The sequence below is a fragment of the Salmo salar genome, chromosome ssa07 (assembly GCF_905237065.1).
Source record: "Salmo salar chromosome ssa07, Ssal_v3.1, whole genome shotgun sequence".
NCBI lineage: Eukaryota > Metazoa > Chordata > Actinopteri > Salmoniformes > Salmonidae > Salmo > Salmo salar.
In genome coordinates this window covers 28,582,553-28,598,552 of record NC_059448.1, presented here as the reverse complement: position 1 = coordinate 28,598,552, position 16,000 = coordinate 28,582,553, and the positions used below count along the sequence as shown (strand labels likewise).

General features: G+C 41.2%; 1 protein-coding gene across 1 annotated transcript; it reads right to left on the bottom strand.

Moving 5' to 3' along the window:
* Positions 1 to 7,277: 7,277 nt before the first annotated feature.
* rnaseka (ribonuclease, RNase K a) lies at positions 7,278 to 10,008 on the bottom strand. Its single transcript, XM_045722554.1, is given in 4 exon segments — positions 7,278 to 7,652; positions 8,456 to 8,512; positions 8,514 to 8,536; positions 9,931 to 10,008. Coding segments are annotated over 4 exon segments (303 nt in total). The 3' UTR covers positions 7,278 to 7,507.
* Positions 10,009 to 16,000: the final 5,992 nt, after the last annotated feature.

Here is a 16,000-nt window from a genome sequence, read left to right as displayed (position 1 = left end):
GGACCACTTTGACTCCAGTGTGAAGACGGTCCGTTGCTTTTGCGACGCTTGCGCAACTATGGGGCAAAACAGAAGGGTTTGGCTTAGACTTTTGACAACATGTAGGCTTACGTTAGCTATATTTCCTCTGCAATGTTTATTTAAAAAATGTTTTATACATTATCACAATGAGCACTTGTTGTCTCTCAAATACTTCCTTACAGTTGTTGGTTAGCTAGCTAGCGAATTCTAACCATATTAGCATCATTGACATGAAATCAGTCAAAAGACATGGTATCAAAACATGAAACGAGTTGAAACGACAAATTACGATTCCCACGTGGCAGTTTCTTGGCATTATTGCTAGCAATCTGGACAAGACATCCAGAATCACAACAACGTGCAGACTTCTGCCCCATGGAAGCGCGCACATCCGTATCCGTGATGTTGTCAGCTAACCCATCTATTTGTTTAGAGGCTGGAGAAGACAGAGGGTTCTGTGCAACCCTGTAGCCTCGCGTCTTAGTTCTGTGTTGTAGGAACGCTTGAGTTGTTTCCCCGTTTTTTATGGAAATCCAAAGGAGTCATACCTAACCGCCCAATGGATTTCCATAGCTCCCCTTCACACCGCGTCGCGCTCCGTCCATTGTGCTGACACAGCACAGCGGAGATTTGTTTTACGGCACCTGACACTCAATCATTTTATATAGTAACATAAAATTAAAAGGAAGGTGCTAAAGTTTGTACTGAGAGGGCTAAACCCCCTAGCGTAATAATATATCGACGAGAGATTACATGACTCTAACCTTTAGGCCTATCATTTATGGAGTATGGGGTGCATGCCAATAGTTTGCAGTGGCTTCCTCTCCCTTAACCTCAACGTGTTGGGCCCAATAGTAGTCTTGAGTGGTGTCCTCTCATTTGACCTCAATGTGGTGCACCCCAATAGGCTCTCGTCATCCCCACTGAACTACTGTATAGTTAGAATAGAAGCCAACAGAGATTGGTCGATACAAGGGAATACACTGTGATTAATTCCTGTACTATTTATAATAATGTAGTAAGATGTGTTCTGTAACTAGGACTTTTTTTCTATAGATTTCTATAATATGGTTGTAGCCTACTGTAAACTTTGTACTTTTATTGAAACTATTTCATACAGTGATGCACATGATCCGAGTAGGCTACTACTGCCTACATCACATCTTTGCAATAAAGAAACTCATTGGCTTTAATTAGGCAATGAGTTTAGGGGTGGGGGAAAGAAATCAAGTAAACACCAAATAGCCAGAATGCAATATTGAATACAATGTTAAAGATGTGTAATTGATTAACTGAACTGTTGAACATTTGCTGAAAAACATTTTCTTTTTAAACAAATCTATTCTACTGTAGTTTTCTTCACAAGAACATCAATACTTATTTTTCATGAAACCACTAAACTTTGCACCCATGCAGGGGATCCATTCAGGTCCGAGATAGACACATTGATGCAAGTAGTGGTAAAAAAAAAGTGGTCAACCTTCCCTCATAGTTTTTGAAACCTGTAGATCTTTATATATCCTTTCAACTAGGATGTCCTCCTGTGCCCAGATGACAAAGTCACACCAGCTACAACCTGTGAGAAGGATGAGACCTTACACCTGCCAGTAGTAAGCATGAGATCTCTTCAACTTCAGCTCTCCATTCTGCATCTTCAGGTAAGGGCAGTCAACATAACTTGGTACATTTGGGCACTCGACCTCTAAGAGTCCAAAGTGTGGTCTCACACTGGGATCAAATATGATGCCACCTGGAGAGGATCCTAACCACAGAGCATCTGGGTGCACTACGAAGCCACACGGAAAGAAGTTAACATTCTTCAGTGTGCCTTTGGCTCCATGGCTAGCCCCCTCTTCATCTCCATGGTCTGCATACCAGTTCCCTTGAACAGGCACACAGCTACGTGGTCAGCTGAGATCTCTCCCCTGACATGGCAAACCTCTCGGAAACGAGAGGATGTTATTTTCATTTTCCTGAGCTGATGCCATTCCGGGCTGCTGCTCTGCTCCCTTGTAGCAACCTCAACATTGTGTGACACCTCGTAGGTTGTCTCTGATGCCTTGACGTGGAACTGCTCCTGATGTCTAAGGACGTAAGCACACTGGGAAGACTGAAGCCTGTAGCCATCTAATGGAAGTATTGGTGGAAAAAGGGGCATCGGCAATCTTCACAATTTCACGGGTCTTTGGCTGTGGAAGTTGATAGGACAGCACACTGCCAGCTTGCACTGGCCCAAAGGCGGACTCAACCAGGGGCACGTCAGCTGACATTTCCATTGTTGTCACAAGAGGGGCAGTAAGTGGAGAAAAGTTGGCATACGTTTCTGAGACGCGGAGAAGGCCCATGTCAGGCATGTATCCATTGAGTGCTTTGTAGAGAGAACTTCTGCAAAACATTTTAAAACCTTAACATCAGGTTGGAGTGATTACTATGACAAAGATTCGTGTAACTTTTCCAGAAACAGCACAAGCCTGAAAGTTCCAATATTTTTTTTTATTTCACCTTGATTTAACCAGGTAGGCTAGTTGAGAACAAGTTCTCATTTGCAACTGCGACCTGGCCAAGATAAAGCAAAGCAGACACATACAACAACACTGAGTTACACATGGAACAAACAAACATACAATCAATAATACAGTAGAAAAATCTATATACAGCATGTGCAAATGAGGTAGGATAAGAGAGGTAAGGCAATAAATAGGCCACAGTGGAGAAGTAATTACAATATAGCAATTAAACACTGGAATGGTAGAATGTGCAGAAGATGAATGTGCAAGTTGAGATACTGGGGTGCAAAGGAGCAAGATCAATAAATAAATACAGTATGGGGATGAGGTAGATTGCATGGGCTATTTACAGATGAGCTATGTACAAGTGCAGTGATCTGTGACCTGCTCTGACAGCTGGTGCTTAAATCTAGTGAGGGAGTTAAGAGTAAAGAATAAAATGGATTAAAATATACAGATTTATAGATTCTATATTTCGCCCCAGTCTTCGTCCCAAACATTTGTCATTACATCGTAAAGATGCCACTGTTTAGGCTTATCATCTGGATACAAAAAAAAAAAATAATCACAAGAAAATGTTTTCATTCTAGGAACCTCCAACTTACCTTATTCCATCAGCACACAAGTTAGTAGGTTTACGGAACTCTATCCCATCAACTGGAACCTGGCTTCACACCCTAATAAACAAGTATTTACTATTACATAGGCTGAACACTTTTCAGGTGCATTTTTGTTATGGATATTGAATGACTCATAAATAACAAAACATAGTGTCTAGTCTTCTTAACTAGGGGCTCATTTAACTATACAGGAATACATTGTCTCTCAGTGACACAATTACCAAACACTGCATCAACAGATCTTTATCAAATAACCTGTTAAGTGGGCAATTCGAAATTGGGATTGGGACCCATCATTAATATCTATCTATTGATAAGATTAAACATTGACACTGTCTCCAACACATTTTGACCATGATGATAGTGTCCTACAGGAGATGTTTAACAAGGTCCCTAGAAGCTATCTATAACCTTTCCCTACTCTCATGCTGTGCGGCTTTTCACTCTTCCTCATGGAGCTGTAACAGGCAGCCCTCACGGTGATCACCCCTGTCAATGTATCTTTGTTTGATACTGTGTAGAAGACATGAATAACAATTATTTTTTGCTAACAAATATAGCTAGCAAGCATAAGCTAGCAAGCTGGAGTCTCGGAGGCTGATTTAACAATTCAATGTACATCATTAATATTAGTTTGAGGCAAGTCCTGAGGACACCCAGTAAAAACTGCGGCATAGTGGTAGTAACGTTATATCGTCGATAACTAGACTGACTTCCGTTCTATAGTATGCGCCACCGGAAATTGCCACGCCGGTAGGAAGTGTGTTTAGAACGTTGGATCATTGAATGTGGATAAGAGCTATTGATGAGCCTGTTCTACTGTAATCAGTAGCGCGCACAAATTAAAGCACTCACATCGATATAGTATAGAAATCAATGGAACCGGGAAAATAACCGTGGCGACATGTACCGTTTGCGCACTTCTAAAAGACAAACCACAAAGAACTTGGGTAGACTACATATACTTGTCGATAACTAAGAACGTGAGGTAGCCATTTATCAACTAATCCTCTGCCACAATGTTTACGTTAGATGGCCAATAGAAAAAGGAAACGCAACACTTTTTTTGACTGGATAATCATCACCTCGCAGTAGTTCTACATCTTTTTGGGTTCTACATAGTTTGGCTTTCGTTTGAGTGATAGCTTAACTGTCAAATCCGTGTATTTCTTTGTGGCCAGCAACTTTTAGAAAGAGAGGCCCCGATTTTTCCTTGCCATTGAGTTTGATATAGATCAACTGTGTTCTAAATCCCGTGAAGACCAGGCGAGTATGATAACATCAACAGTACCAAACCAAATATATTAATCTGTTAAAGCAATCGATTTAGTATAATCTTGATGACTATACACTTGTATATTAACATCACCAATCTGCAGTAAAAAGGATGTGTAATTCCATCTAATTTATGTGGTGAAAATGCAAACTTGTGTAAAGTGGTAGGCCTAAACAAACTGTCCACATTAAGGAAATTTGCGCATAAGCCTATAAAATAATTTAATACGACAATAATTCAACATGTCAATTTAGGATGATAGTATATGTTGCCCATTCTCAAGATATTGCAAAAATTACAATTTAACTGGTGCTCTAGACCAGGGGTTCTTAAACTTTTTCAGCCTGGGACCCAAATGAGAAATTCTGTGTTTTCCTGGGACCCAAGTTTAGGAAAATATGCAACTATACGTAAATATCGGAACATTTCATTGCCCTTATGCCTAAAAAATATGCAATATATACAAAAATAAATAACAATGAAATACCCAGAAATGTTTTCCTGTTTATTTTTCCCCATTATAAACACTCTTACATACCAGTCTAGGTTGGAACTGTTGCTGTTAAAATACAATAAATAATTTCATTCTGAACTGGAATAAACAGATTGATCACATCACACAGATGTATAACAGAATACACACACACACACAGGCTTTTTGATCGTGCAACCCTAAGTAACAGTACAGATACAAAAAATCTGGCCTACTGTACATCTTACTGTATAAATTATTGTTGATAGAAAATCTAGGTTGGAACTGTTGCTCTTAAAATACATATTTTTTTATTCTGAACTGGAATAAACTGATTGATCACCTAACACAGATGTAGACCAGAAAACACACATATACACAGTCCTAATGAGAAGTGTGTGGCTGGTTGAAGTTTTCAACAAGCATGTCTACTCTGGGCTCAGTTTTTGGCAGTGCAAAACTGAGGTCATGCTCAGCACTGACACTGTTTCTGTACTTGAGAACCCTGACTTGCATAGGTATGTGGTGCCAAACTGGATCTGAACATCTTACTGCTTTCTCAGGCAGGCAGGAGAATCACTGTGTGAGTGTTTGTCTAAAAAAGTATCTTGCTTCAATCAGTTTATTCCAGTTCAGAATAAAAAGTATTACTTGCAACAGTTCCAACCTAGACTTGTTTTCAATAATACTTTTTACAGTAAAATGTACAGTAGGCCTGAAATTTTCATCTCTACTGTTTCTTTGGGTTGCACTATCAGTAGCTAGTTAGCTTGCTTTGGCTAACGTTAGCTATTAGCTGTGTAACGTTACAATGCCAGCTGATTGTTTGAAAGAGAAACTCGCATCTACTACTATGAGAGATAGTACTCCCTCATTTCTGTTTATCGCCGGTTATTAAATGACAATGTCTTGCTAATCGACTTTTCCACTTTCGAAGCACTATTTCCTGAAGCATTCAGCCCTGTTCTGAAATAACTCCCTGGGTTTACTGTCATGTTGTGCCTGGATGTTTGGTCAGGACGTGTCGTTTTATTAATTTGTTCGTTTCGAGAGACTCATTACTAAGCATTTCCCCACACAAAACACATTGTGGGCGCTCCTCGTTATTTCTCACCGTGACTGTCTCTTTCATACACACGTTATTTGCGTTTCATGACGATTGAGCTCAGTCAGAACTTGTGGCAAGCATGAGTCCATTTCATGACAGCGGTGAGTGATGGCGAGCGGGAATAACAAGTCAGTGGCTTGAACGATCGCGGAGTGATCTTCAAGAAAACTGCAGAAAAAAAGATTCGGTAAACAACGAAGCACATGGGCATCTCCCTCTACAACCTCTCCCCAAACTGAGCAGAGACCGCTGATAAGCAGAGAGCGCACTGAACCGAGAGCGCAGTTGCACTTGGCCAAATTAATTCAATTAATGAAATAATTATACATTTACGTCACGACCCACAATTAACAAGTCCGCGACCAGACCCATACTTTAAGGAACGCTGCTCTAGACTATAGCTTCCATAGTGTTTGTGCAGCAGTTCGTCTTCGCTCAACATTTATATATATTTTTAATAACTAGGCAAGTCAGTTAAGAACAAATTCTTATTTACAATGACGCCCTACCAAAAGGGACGGGGGCTGGGATTTAAAAAATTGGACAAAACACACATCACTACATAAAGACAGACCTAAGACGAGAACATAGCAAGGCATCAACACGTGACAACAAAGCATGGTAGCAGCATTAAACATGGTACAAACATTATTGGGCACAGACAACAGCACAATGGGCAAGAAGGTAGAAAAAAACAATACATTACGCAAAACAGCCACAGCTGTCAGTATAAGTTATAAAACAAACTAACGAAACTTCCTTGCATCTGCTACACAAGCTAAGGCCTCAAACTGGTTTCAAACAAATACAACTGTCATTTGATACATTTCTACAGAGATTTTTTTTTACCTGAGGGGAAGACAGGCACAGCGAATTAACAGGGTAGTTATCATTCCCAGTTCTGAAGACATTAGCTAGGAAATCATACAACTCTGGTGATTTAATTTTAGTAGATAAATAATAGCAAGGTGTTAGTGATCAATAGATTTGTTAATCATACACAGACAAAGGCTGTCTCCTGATTCTCCACCCTTCTCCAAAAGTGTGCACTTGCACACTCCCTCTCATGGATTTAATAACAGTGGATACTCCCTTCAGCCAATGCTTACATTTTTTATTTAACTAGGCAAATCAGTTAAGAACACATTCTTATTTACAATGACGGGCTAGGAACAGTGGGTTAACTTCCTTGTTCAGGGGCAGAACGACAGATTTGTACCTTGTCAGCTCGGGGATTCGATTTAGCAACCTTTTGGTTACTGGCCCAACGCTCTAACCACTAGGCTACCTGCCACCTCAATCCCAATGCTTTTAAATCCATGATGGAGAGTGTACAAGTGAACACTTTGGGATAAGTGTTGAGAATCAGGACACAGCCAGACAATAACAACGCTACCATTCATTCAGACTCAGTATAGAACATTTACGGAAAAAGCCACTCTTCTTCTCCAGACAGTGTTTTGCTGTGTTGCAGAAGTAGCATGCCCAGTCCAGCAGGTGGTATTAGTGCACCATGTACTCCTTGCACTTGTTCAGTTTGATCTGGCAGAAAGAGAGAACTGCAACCAGCATGTAGATACCCGCTGCGATGAAACAATTATAGCCAACTTGGTTGTACAGGTCGTAGATGATATGTGGAGGGTTTTGACTGCGAGGAAGAGATATGGTGAGAAAATAAAAGAGTAGGGCTCTACCTCAACTTGTCTTTCCATGATTCCTCACAGGTTGGCATTTGTTGTAATGAATCTTGCCCTGGAGGCAGCTCTGCAGAGTGGTCACTAGCTGCCACAGCCAAAAAGTTATAAAATCATATTTTAAACCTAACCACACTGCTAACCCTAACCTTAAATTAAAGATAAGGGTTTGAATATTTTTATGCAGAAATGTTTGTTTTAATACATGTTTACTATATAGCCAATTTTGACTGCTGCTGGCCAAGATTGCGGAAATTGCTCAGTTCTGCCTACAGGTCAAGATTCATGACAATAAACGTCATCCGCTGATTACTCGCCGCCTCTCTTCCTTTTCAACCTTTTTGGTCCTCCCCTCTGACCTTCTCCAATGAGTTATGAGCAGGAGGTGAGGAATCAAGGAAAGACGAGCCCTCTTTTCTACATCCTCTACTGTATAGACATAGGCTGATTCCTATGGGGCGGCAGGTGGCCTAGAGCGTTGGGCCAGTAACTGGAAGGTTGCTGGATCGAATCCCCGAGCTGACAAGTTAAAATGTCCTTCTGCCCTGAACAAGGCAGATAACCCACTGTTCCCCGGTAGGCCGTCATTGTAAATAAGAATTTGTTCTTAACCTACTTGCCGAGTTAAATTAAAAATATCCTCCCCTCCCTATGTTACATTACACCCATGTGCATGTCTCCATCTCCTGTGCTACATTTCTGAAGTTATTCTTCCACTGTGAGTCAGAGGTGTGTGTGTGTGTGTGTGTGTACTCACTCGTTGTGCATGTCTTCCTCATTGAAAGGCACATCCTCTATCAGCACAGCAGAATGTGGTGAAGAAAATACCTAACATTGCCTGAGGGATAGCGAGAGAGAATCTGATTATTGCTAGGTTGCAAATGACTTGCCGTGATGACATGACTATTCTAAAACAAACATGGATGTGATGAGCAGAACAAATAGCCTAAAGGGAAATTAAACCTCACAATGAGATTTCCTTTGATAACAAACACCTGTAACAGAGTAAGCCTGGATGCTGTTAATCCATATCGACTAACCACTCAGTATAAATTCTGACTAAGTCCTTGTGAGGCAAACCAATGTGACATGAGAACTATACAATTCACTGTCATAGCTAAGTGATTTAGCTTGTTAGCTAGCTATGTGCATTGATCTCACACACAAAAGGGTGGGTATAGTTGGTGGAACGTTCCAACAGGAATCTGTTCCAAAAACTTCGTAAAGTACAAGGTTGCCAACAAACAACGCATACAAAGTAGCACGATCAATTCACCTAGCTAACTAGCTGCCGAATAGGCATCAACTCACCACGTAGCTTTTTCTTAATGTTTGTCCATAGGCTTCCAGAGACATTTTTCTGAATAAACGTGGTGAGTGAAAACTTTATGAAATAGCCCACTCCATACCCGGTATCTTATTCGGCCGATATACAAGTTTGAATGCGTTGTTTGTTGGCAATTCCTGTTGGAACGTTCCACAAATTATACCCACCCCACACAAAATATTGTCATTGTGTAGCGTGGTTCGTTCTGCGTTGTGTACTTTTAATTAGGACACTGCCACAACTGGAGGTCTGCTGGTTGGATTATTTTTTATTTGCCCTGCACACGAAGAGACAACACACAATACTTTAGCCCTTGGCGCAGTCACAGCTCTCAGACACCTTAATAGCCGAAGGTCAGGCAAAAGAGAAATAAGCGGGTACGGAAATACAGATAACCCGCGATGGGCCAAACCAAAATATACAAATCTTTTACAATCACGTGTATGTACAATATTGATATAAAAAGTGTTTGTACACCAACAAAAATAACATTAGCTATGCAGCTGTAATTAAATAAATAAAAACTCACTGAACTATTATTATTAAGATCCCCTCTTGACGTGGCCTATTTGAATTGGTCCTTGTGTGCAATTTGGTGCATAATCTAGGGGAACAACATCCCACTGCTACATTTGCATGCAAATAACTGTAAACAACCCATACTTTTTCACCATCTATCAATAACCTAGTCTTCAAACAATCACTGACAATGACACATACTAATCAGTTAAGAACAAATTCTTATTTACAATGACGGCCTAGGAATAGTGGGTCAACTGCCTTGTTCAGGGGCAGAACAAAAGATTTGTACCTTGTCAACTCGGGGATTCTATCTAGAAACCTGCCACCCCCATAATAATAAGCAACTTAAACCAATATAGTTAAAGTTACAATTTATATCTTACAAGCATTATGATTCCCCACATACTGACAACAATACCGCAGGCGGCCAACTTGGGACCGTAAAACAAACACAAAACCATCCTTTAGACTCAAATAACGACTTAAACTCAAAATACTATTTTCACTACGGGAACTGTTGTAGTTCCCAATTTGAAAAGCGAAAAGGCACTTTGGCGTCTATTTGTCCATTTGATTTAGTTTGTCGAACTAGCTGTTCCGAGGAACTCCAGTGTCAGGTGATTTAGTATGGAGAAAAAAATGTATGACATGTATGCATTCACTACTGTAAGTCGCTCTGGATAAGAGCGTCTGCTAAATGACTAAAATGTAAATTTACGGAAACCGGAAGAACGTTTTCAGCCAGGATATGTTCAAATATCTAGTAAATTAAAAAAAGTTGCCAGAAAAGTTGACCGAAAATATGTACTTTAAATATATTTTTTATAGGAACCCAATCAGTTCTACTTATTATTATTTCCCCCACAAATAGTTGCAGTGATATAGCTCAATAAATACTGTAGACTTGAACACAATGCATTCGTTTTGGGAACAGGGCACCCCCGGGCATAGCCCAGAGCGAAGTCGGCTCAAAACAAAGTGAGTGGAGTAATGAGGAGTAATGAGTAATGTGGAGTAATGAGTAGGATTCGGTTTTCACATGCAGAACTGATTGCTTTTGATAAAAACGCTTCATCTCCCTTCCCAACGAAAAGTAGTTTGAAAATGTAAAACATATATTTTATGGAAAGGAGATGGATGTTTTTGAATTGCACCATGCTGCCTTGTTGACAACATGGCCGAGCAGCGCAGATTAGTGTTCTATTTGAGAGGGGTCTTCTCCATCGTCACTTTTGCCGTACATGTGACCATAGAACAGCGCCCTGTGGCTCAGCATTTTCGAATACACCCAGTGTAAAAGTGTATACAAATCAAAGTTTATTGGTCGCATACACAGATGAACAGATGTTTTCACAGGTGCAGTGAAATGCTTGTGTTTCTAGCTCCAAATGTGCAGTAATAATACCTGACAATATGTACATAATCACAAAACTAAAAAGACAGCAATTAAGACATTTCAGAACGAGCAATGTTCTGAAATATAAATTGTAATTTATTAGCACACGGAGGCAGGGATGCGTGTAGAAGAATCACGTTAATCAGATGTCATGGGTCTAGTGCAAGTACAGATGACCACATGTAGTAGTTAGTAACAGCGACACCCTCAGGCACGCCAAGTAATTACATGTACAGTGCATTCGAAAAGTATTCAGACCCCTTGACTTTTTCTACATTTTGCTAGGTTACAGCCTTATTAAAAAATGGATGAAATAGTTTTTTCCCCCTCATCAATTTACACACAATACCCCAAAATGACAAAGCAAAAACAGGTTTTTAGAAAGTTTTGATAATTTATTAAAAATAAAAATACTGAAATATCACACTTACATAAGTATTCAGACCCTTTACTCAGTACTTTGTTGAAGCACCTTTGGCAGCGATTACAGCCTTGAGTCTTTTTGTGTATGACTCTATAAGCTTGGTACACCTGTATTTGGGGAGTTTCTCCCATTCTTCTTCTTTCAAAATATATATAATATATATACACTACCATTCAAAAGTTTGGGGTAATTTAGAAATGTCCTTGTTTTTGAAAGAAAAGCTTTTTTTTGTCCATTAAAATAACATTGATCAGAAATACAGTGTAGACATTGTTAATGTTGTAAATTACTATTGTAGCTGGAAACAGCATATTTTTTATTGAATATCTACATAGGCGTACAGAGGCCCATTATCAGCAACCATCACTCCTGTGTTCCAATGGCACGTTGTGTTAGCTAATCCAAGTTTATAATTTTAAAAGGCTAATTGATCATTAGAAACCCCTTTTGCAATGTTAGCACAGCTGAAAACTCTTGTCCTGATTAAAGAAGCAATAAAACTAAATACAATTAAATAAAGGTTTTAATTTAACCTTTATTTAACCAGGCCAGTCAGTTAAGAACACATTCTTATTTACAATGACGGCCTACCGGGGAACAGTGGGTTAACTGCCTTGTCCAGGGACAGAACGACAGATCTTTACCTTGTCAGCTCTGGGATTCGATCCAGCAACCTTTCGGTTACTAGCCAATGCTCTAACCACTAGGCTACCTGCCACCTATGTATATTTGTAAACAACCGCTGGTGAACGAAATCTAAGGAAGTCTCGAGGTTTTGCTTGCCTGAGGTAGAGTATCTCATGATAAGCTGTAGACCACACTATCTACCTAGAGAGTTTTCATCTGCCTTTTTCGTAGCTGTCCACATACCACCACAGACCGATGCTGGCACTAAGACTGCACTCAATGAGCTGTATACCGCCATATGCAAACAGGAAAAAGCTCATCCAGAGGCGGCGCTCAAAGTGGCCGGGGACTTTAATGCAGGGAAACTTAAATTGGTTTTACCTAATTTCTATCAGCACGTTAAATGTACAACCAGTTGGAAAAAAACTCTAGACCACCTTTACTCCACACACAGAGACGCATACAAATCTCTCCCTCCCCTCCATTTGGCAAATCTGACCATAAATCTATCCTCCTCATTCCTGCTTACAAGCAAAAATGTAAGCAGGAAGCACCAGTGACTCGGTCAATAAAAAGTTGTCCGATGAAGCAGATGCTAAACTACAGGACTGTTTTGCTAGCACAGAATGGAATATGTTCCGGGATTCTTCCGATGGCATTGAGGAGTACACCACATCAGTCACTGCCTTCATCAATAAGGTGCATCTATGACGTCGTCCCCACAGTGATTGTAAGTACATATCTCAACCAGAAGCCATGGATTACAGGCAACATTCACACTGAGCTAAAGGGTAGAGCTGCCGCTTTCAAGGAGCTTGACTCTAACCCGGAAGCTTATGAGAAATCTCACTATGCCCTCCGACGAACCATCAAACATGCAAAGCATCAATACAGGACAAAGATCGAATTGTACTACACCGGCTCCGACGCTCGTCGGATGTGGCAGGGCTTGCAAACTATCACAGACTACAAAGGGAAGCACAGCTGAGAGCTGCCCAATGACACAAGCCTATACCTTATACCCTGATGAAGACAGCTTGCCTGTCGAAACGCTGGATATTACATTTTTGCATCTGAGCTTCTAGTGTGCGGCTCTCCTTTATTTTCAAGTTTTCTACCCCGCTAGCCAGCACCTCGCCTAAATAGGTGTGCATTTCTTTTTCTTCTACAATGACACAAGCCTACCAGACGAGCTAAATTACATCTACAGTTGAAGTCGGAAGTTGGAGTCATTAAAACTCGTTTTTCAACCACTCCACAAATTTTTTGTTAACAAACTATAGTTTTGGCAAGTCGGTTAGGACATCTACTTTGTGCATGACAGAAGTAATTTTCCCAACAACTGTTTACAGATAGATTATTTCACTGATAATTCACTGTATCACAATTCCAGTGGGTCAGAAGTTTACATACACTAAGTTGACTGTGCCTTTAAACAGCTTGGAAAATTCCAGAAAATGATGTCATGGTTTTAGAAGCTTCTGATAGGCTAATTGACATCATTTGAGTCAATTGGAGGTGTACCTGTGGATGTATTTCAAGGCATACCTTCAAACTCAGTGCCTCTTTGCTTGCCATCATGGGAAAATCAAAAGAAATCAGCCAAGACCTCCAAGATTGTAGACCTCCACAAGTCTGGTTCATCCTTGGGAGCAATTTCCAAACGCCTGAAGGTACCACATTCATCTGTACAAACAATAGTACGCAAGTATAAATACCATGGGACCACGCAGCCATCATACCGCTCAGGAAGGAGACGTGTTCTGTCTCCTAGAGATTAATGTAATTTGGTGCGAAAAGTGCAAATCAATCCCAGAACAACAGCAAAGGACCTTGTAAAGATGCTGGAGGAAACGGGTACAAACATATCTTTTTCCACAGTAAAACGAGTTCTATATCGACATAACCTGAAAGGCCGCTCAGCAAGGAAGAAGCCACTGCTCCAAAACCACCATAAAAAAGCCAGACTACGGTTTGCTACTGCACATGTGGACAAAGATCGTACTTTTTGGAGAAATGTCCTTTGGTCTGATGAAACAAAAATAGAACTGTTTGGCCATAATGACCATTGTTATGTTTGGAGGAAAAAGGGGGAGGCTTGCAAGCCGAAGAACACCATCCCAACCGTGAAGCAAGGGCGTGGCTGCATCATGTTGTGGGGGTGCTTTGCTGCAGGAGGGACTGGTGAACTTCACAAAATAGATGGCATCATGAGGGAGGAAAATGATGTGGATATATTGAAGCAACATCTCAAGACATCAGTCAGGAAGTTAAAGCTTGGTTGCAAATGGGTCTTCCAATGGACAATGACCACAAGCATACTTCCAAAGTTGTGGCAAAATGGCTTAAGGACAACAAAATCAAGGTATTGGAGTGGCCATCACAAAGCCCTGACCTCAATCCTAAAGAAAATTTGTGGGCAGAACTGAAAAAGCGTGTGCGAGCAAGGAGGCCTACAAACCTGACTGTTGCATCAGATCTGTCAGGAGGAATGTGCCAAAATTCACCACAATTATTGTGGAAAGCTAGTGGAAGGCTACCCAACACGTTTGATCCAAGTTAAACAATTTAAAGGCAATGCTACCAAATACTAATTGAGTGTATGTAAACCTCTGACCCACTTTGAATGTGATGAAAGAAATAAAAGCTGAAATAAATCATTCTCTCTACCATTATTCTGACATTTCACATTCTTAAAATAAAGTGGTGATCCAAACTGACCTAAAACAGGGAATGTTTACTAGGATTAAATGTCAGGAATTGTGAAAAACGGAGTTTAATGTATTTGGCTAAGGTGTATGTAAACTTCCGACTTCAACTGTATGCTCGCTTCGAGGCAAGTAACACTGAAACATGCATGAGAGCACACAGCGGACGACTGTGTGATCACGCTCTCCGCAGCCGATGTGAGTAAGACCTTTAAACAGGTCAACATTCACAAGGCCGAGGGGCCATACGGATTACTAGGACGTGTACTCCGGGCATGTGCTGACCAACCGGCATGTGTCTTCACTGTCATTTTCACCCTCTCCCTGTGAGTCTGTAATACCAACATGTTTCAAGCAGACCACCATAATCTAAGAACCATGGGACAAAACAACTCTTTCTGCAACTGGATTCTGAACTTTCTGAGGGTAGATAACAACACATCCGCCACGCTGATCCTCAACACAGGGGCCCCTCAGTGGTGGGTGCTCAGTCCCATCCTGTACTCCCTGTTCACTCATGACTGCATGGCCAAACACGACTCCAACAACATCATCAAGTTTGCCGATGACACAACAGTGGTAGGCCTGATCACCGACAACGATGAGACAGCCTATAGGGAGGAGGTCAGAGACCTGGCCGTGTGGTGCCAGGACAACAACCTCTCCCTCAACGTGATCAAGACAAAGGAGATAATTGTGGACTACAGGAAAAAGAGGACCGAGCACGCCCCCATTCTCATCGACGGGGCTGTAGTGGAGCAGGTTAAGACCTTCAAGTCTTTGGTGTCCACATCTCCAACAAACTATCATGGTCCAAACACACTAAGACAGTCATGAAGAGGGCACGACAAAACCTATTCCCCCTCAGGAGACTGAAAAGATTCGGCATGGGTCCTCAAATCCTCAAAAGGTTCTACAGCTGCACCATCGAGAGCATCCTGACTGGTTCCATCACTGCCTGGTATGGCAACTGCTCGGCCTCCGACTGCAAGGCACTACAGGGGGTAGTGCGTACTGCCCAGTACATCACTGGGGCCAAGTTTCCTGCCATCTAGAACCTCTATACCAGGCGGTGTCAGAGGAGGGCCCTAAAAATTGTCAAAGACCCCAGCCATCCTAGTCATAGACTGTTCTCTTTGCTACAGCACGGCAAGTGGTACCGGAGCGGCAAGTCTAGGTCCAAAGGGCTTCTTAACAGCTTCTACCCCCAAGCCATAAGACTCCTGAACAGCTAATCAAAGGGCTACCCAGATCCCTTTTTTACACTGCTGCTACTCTCTGTTTATTATCTATGCATA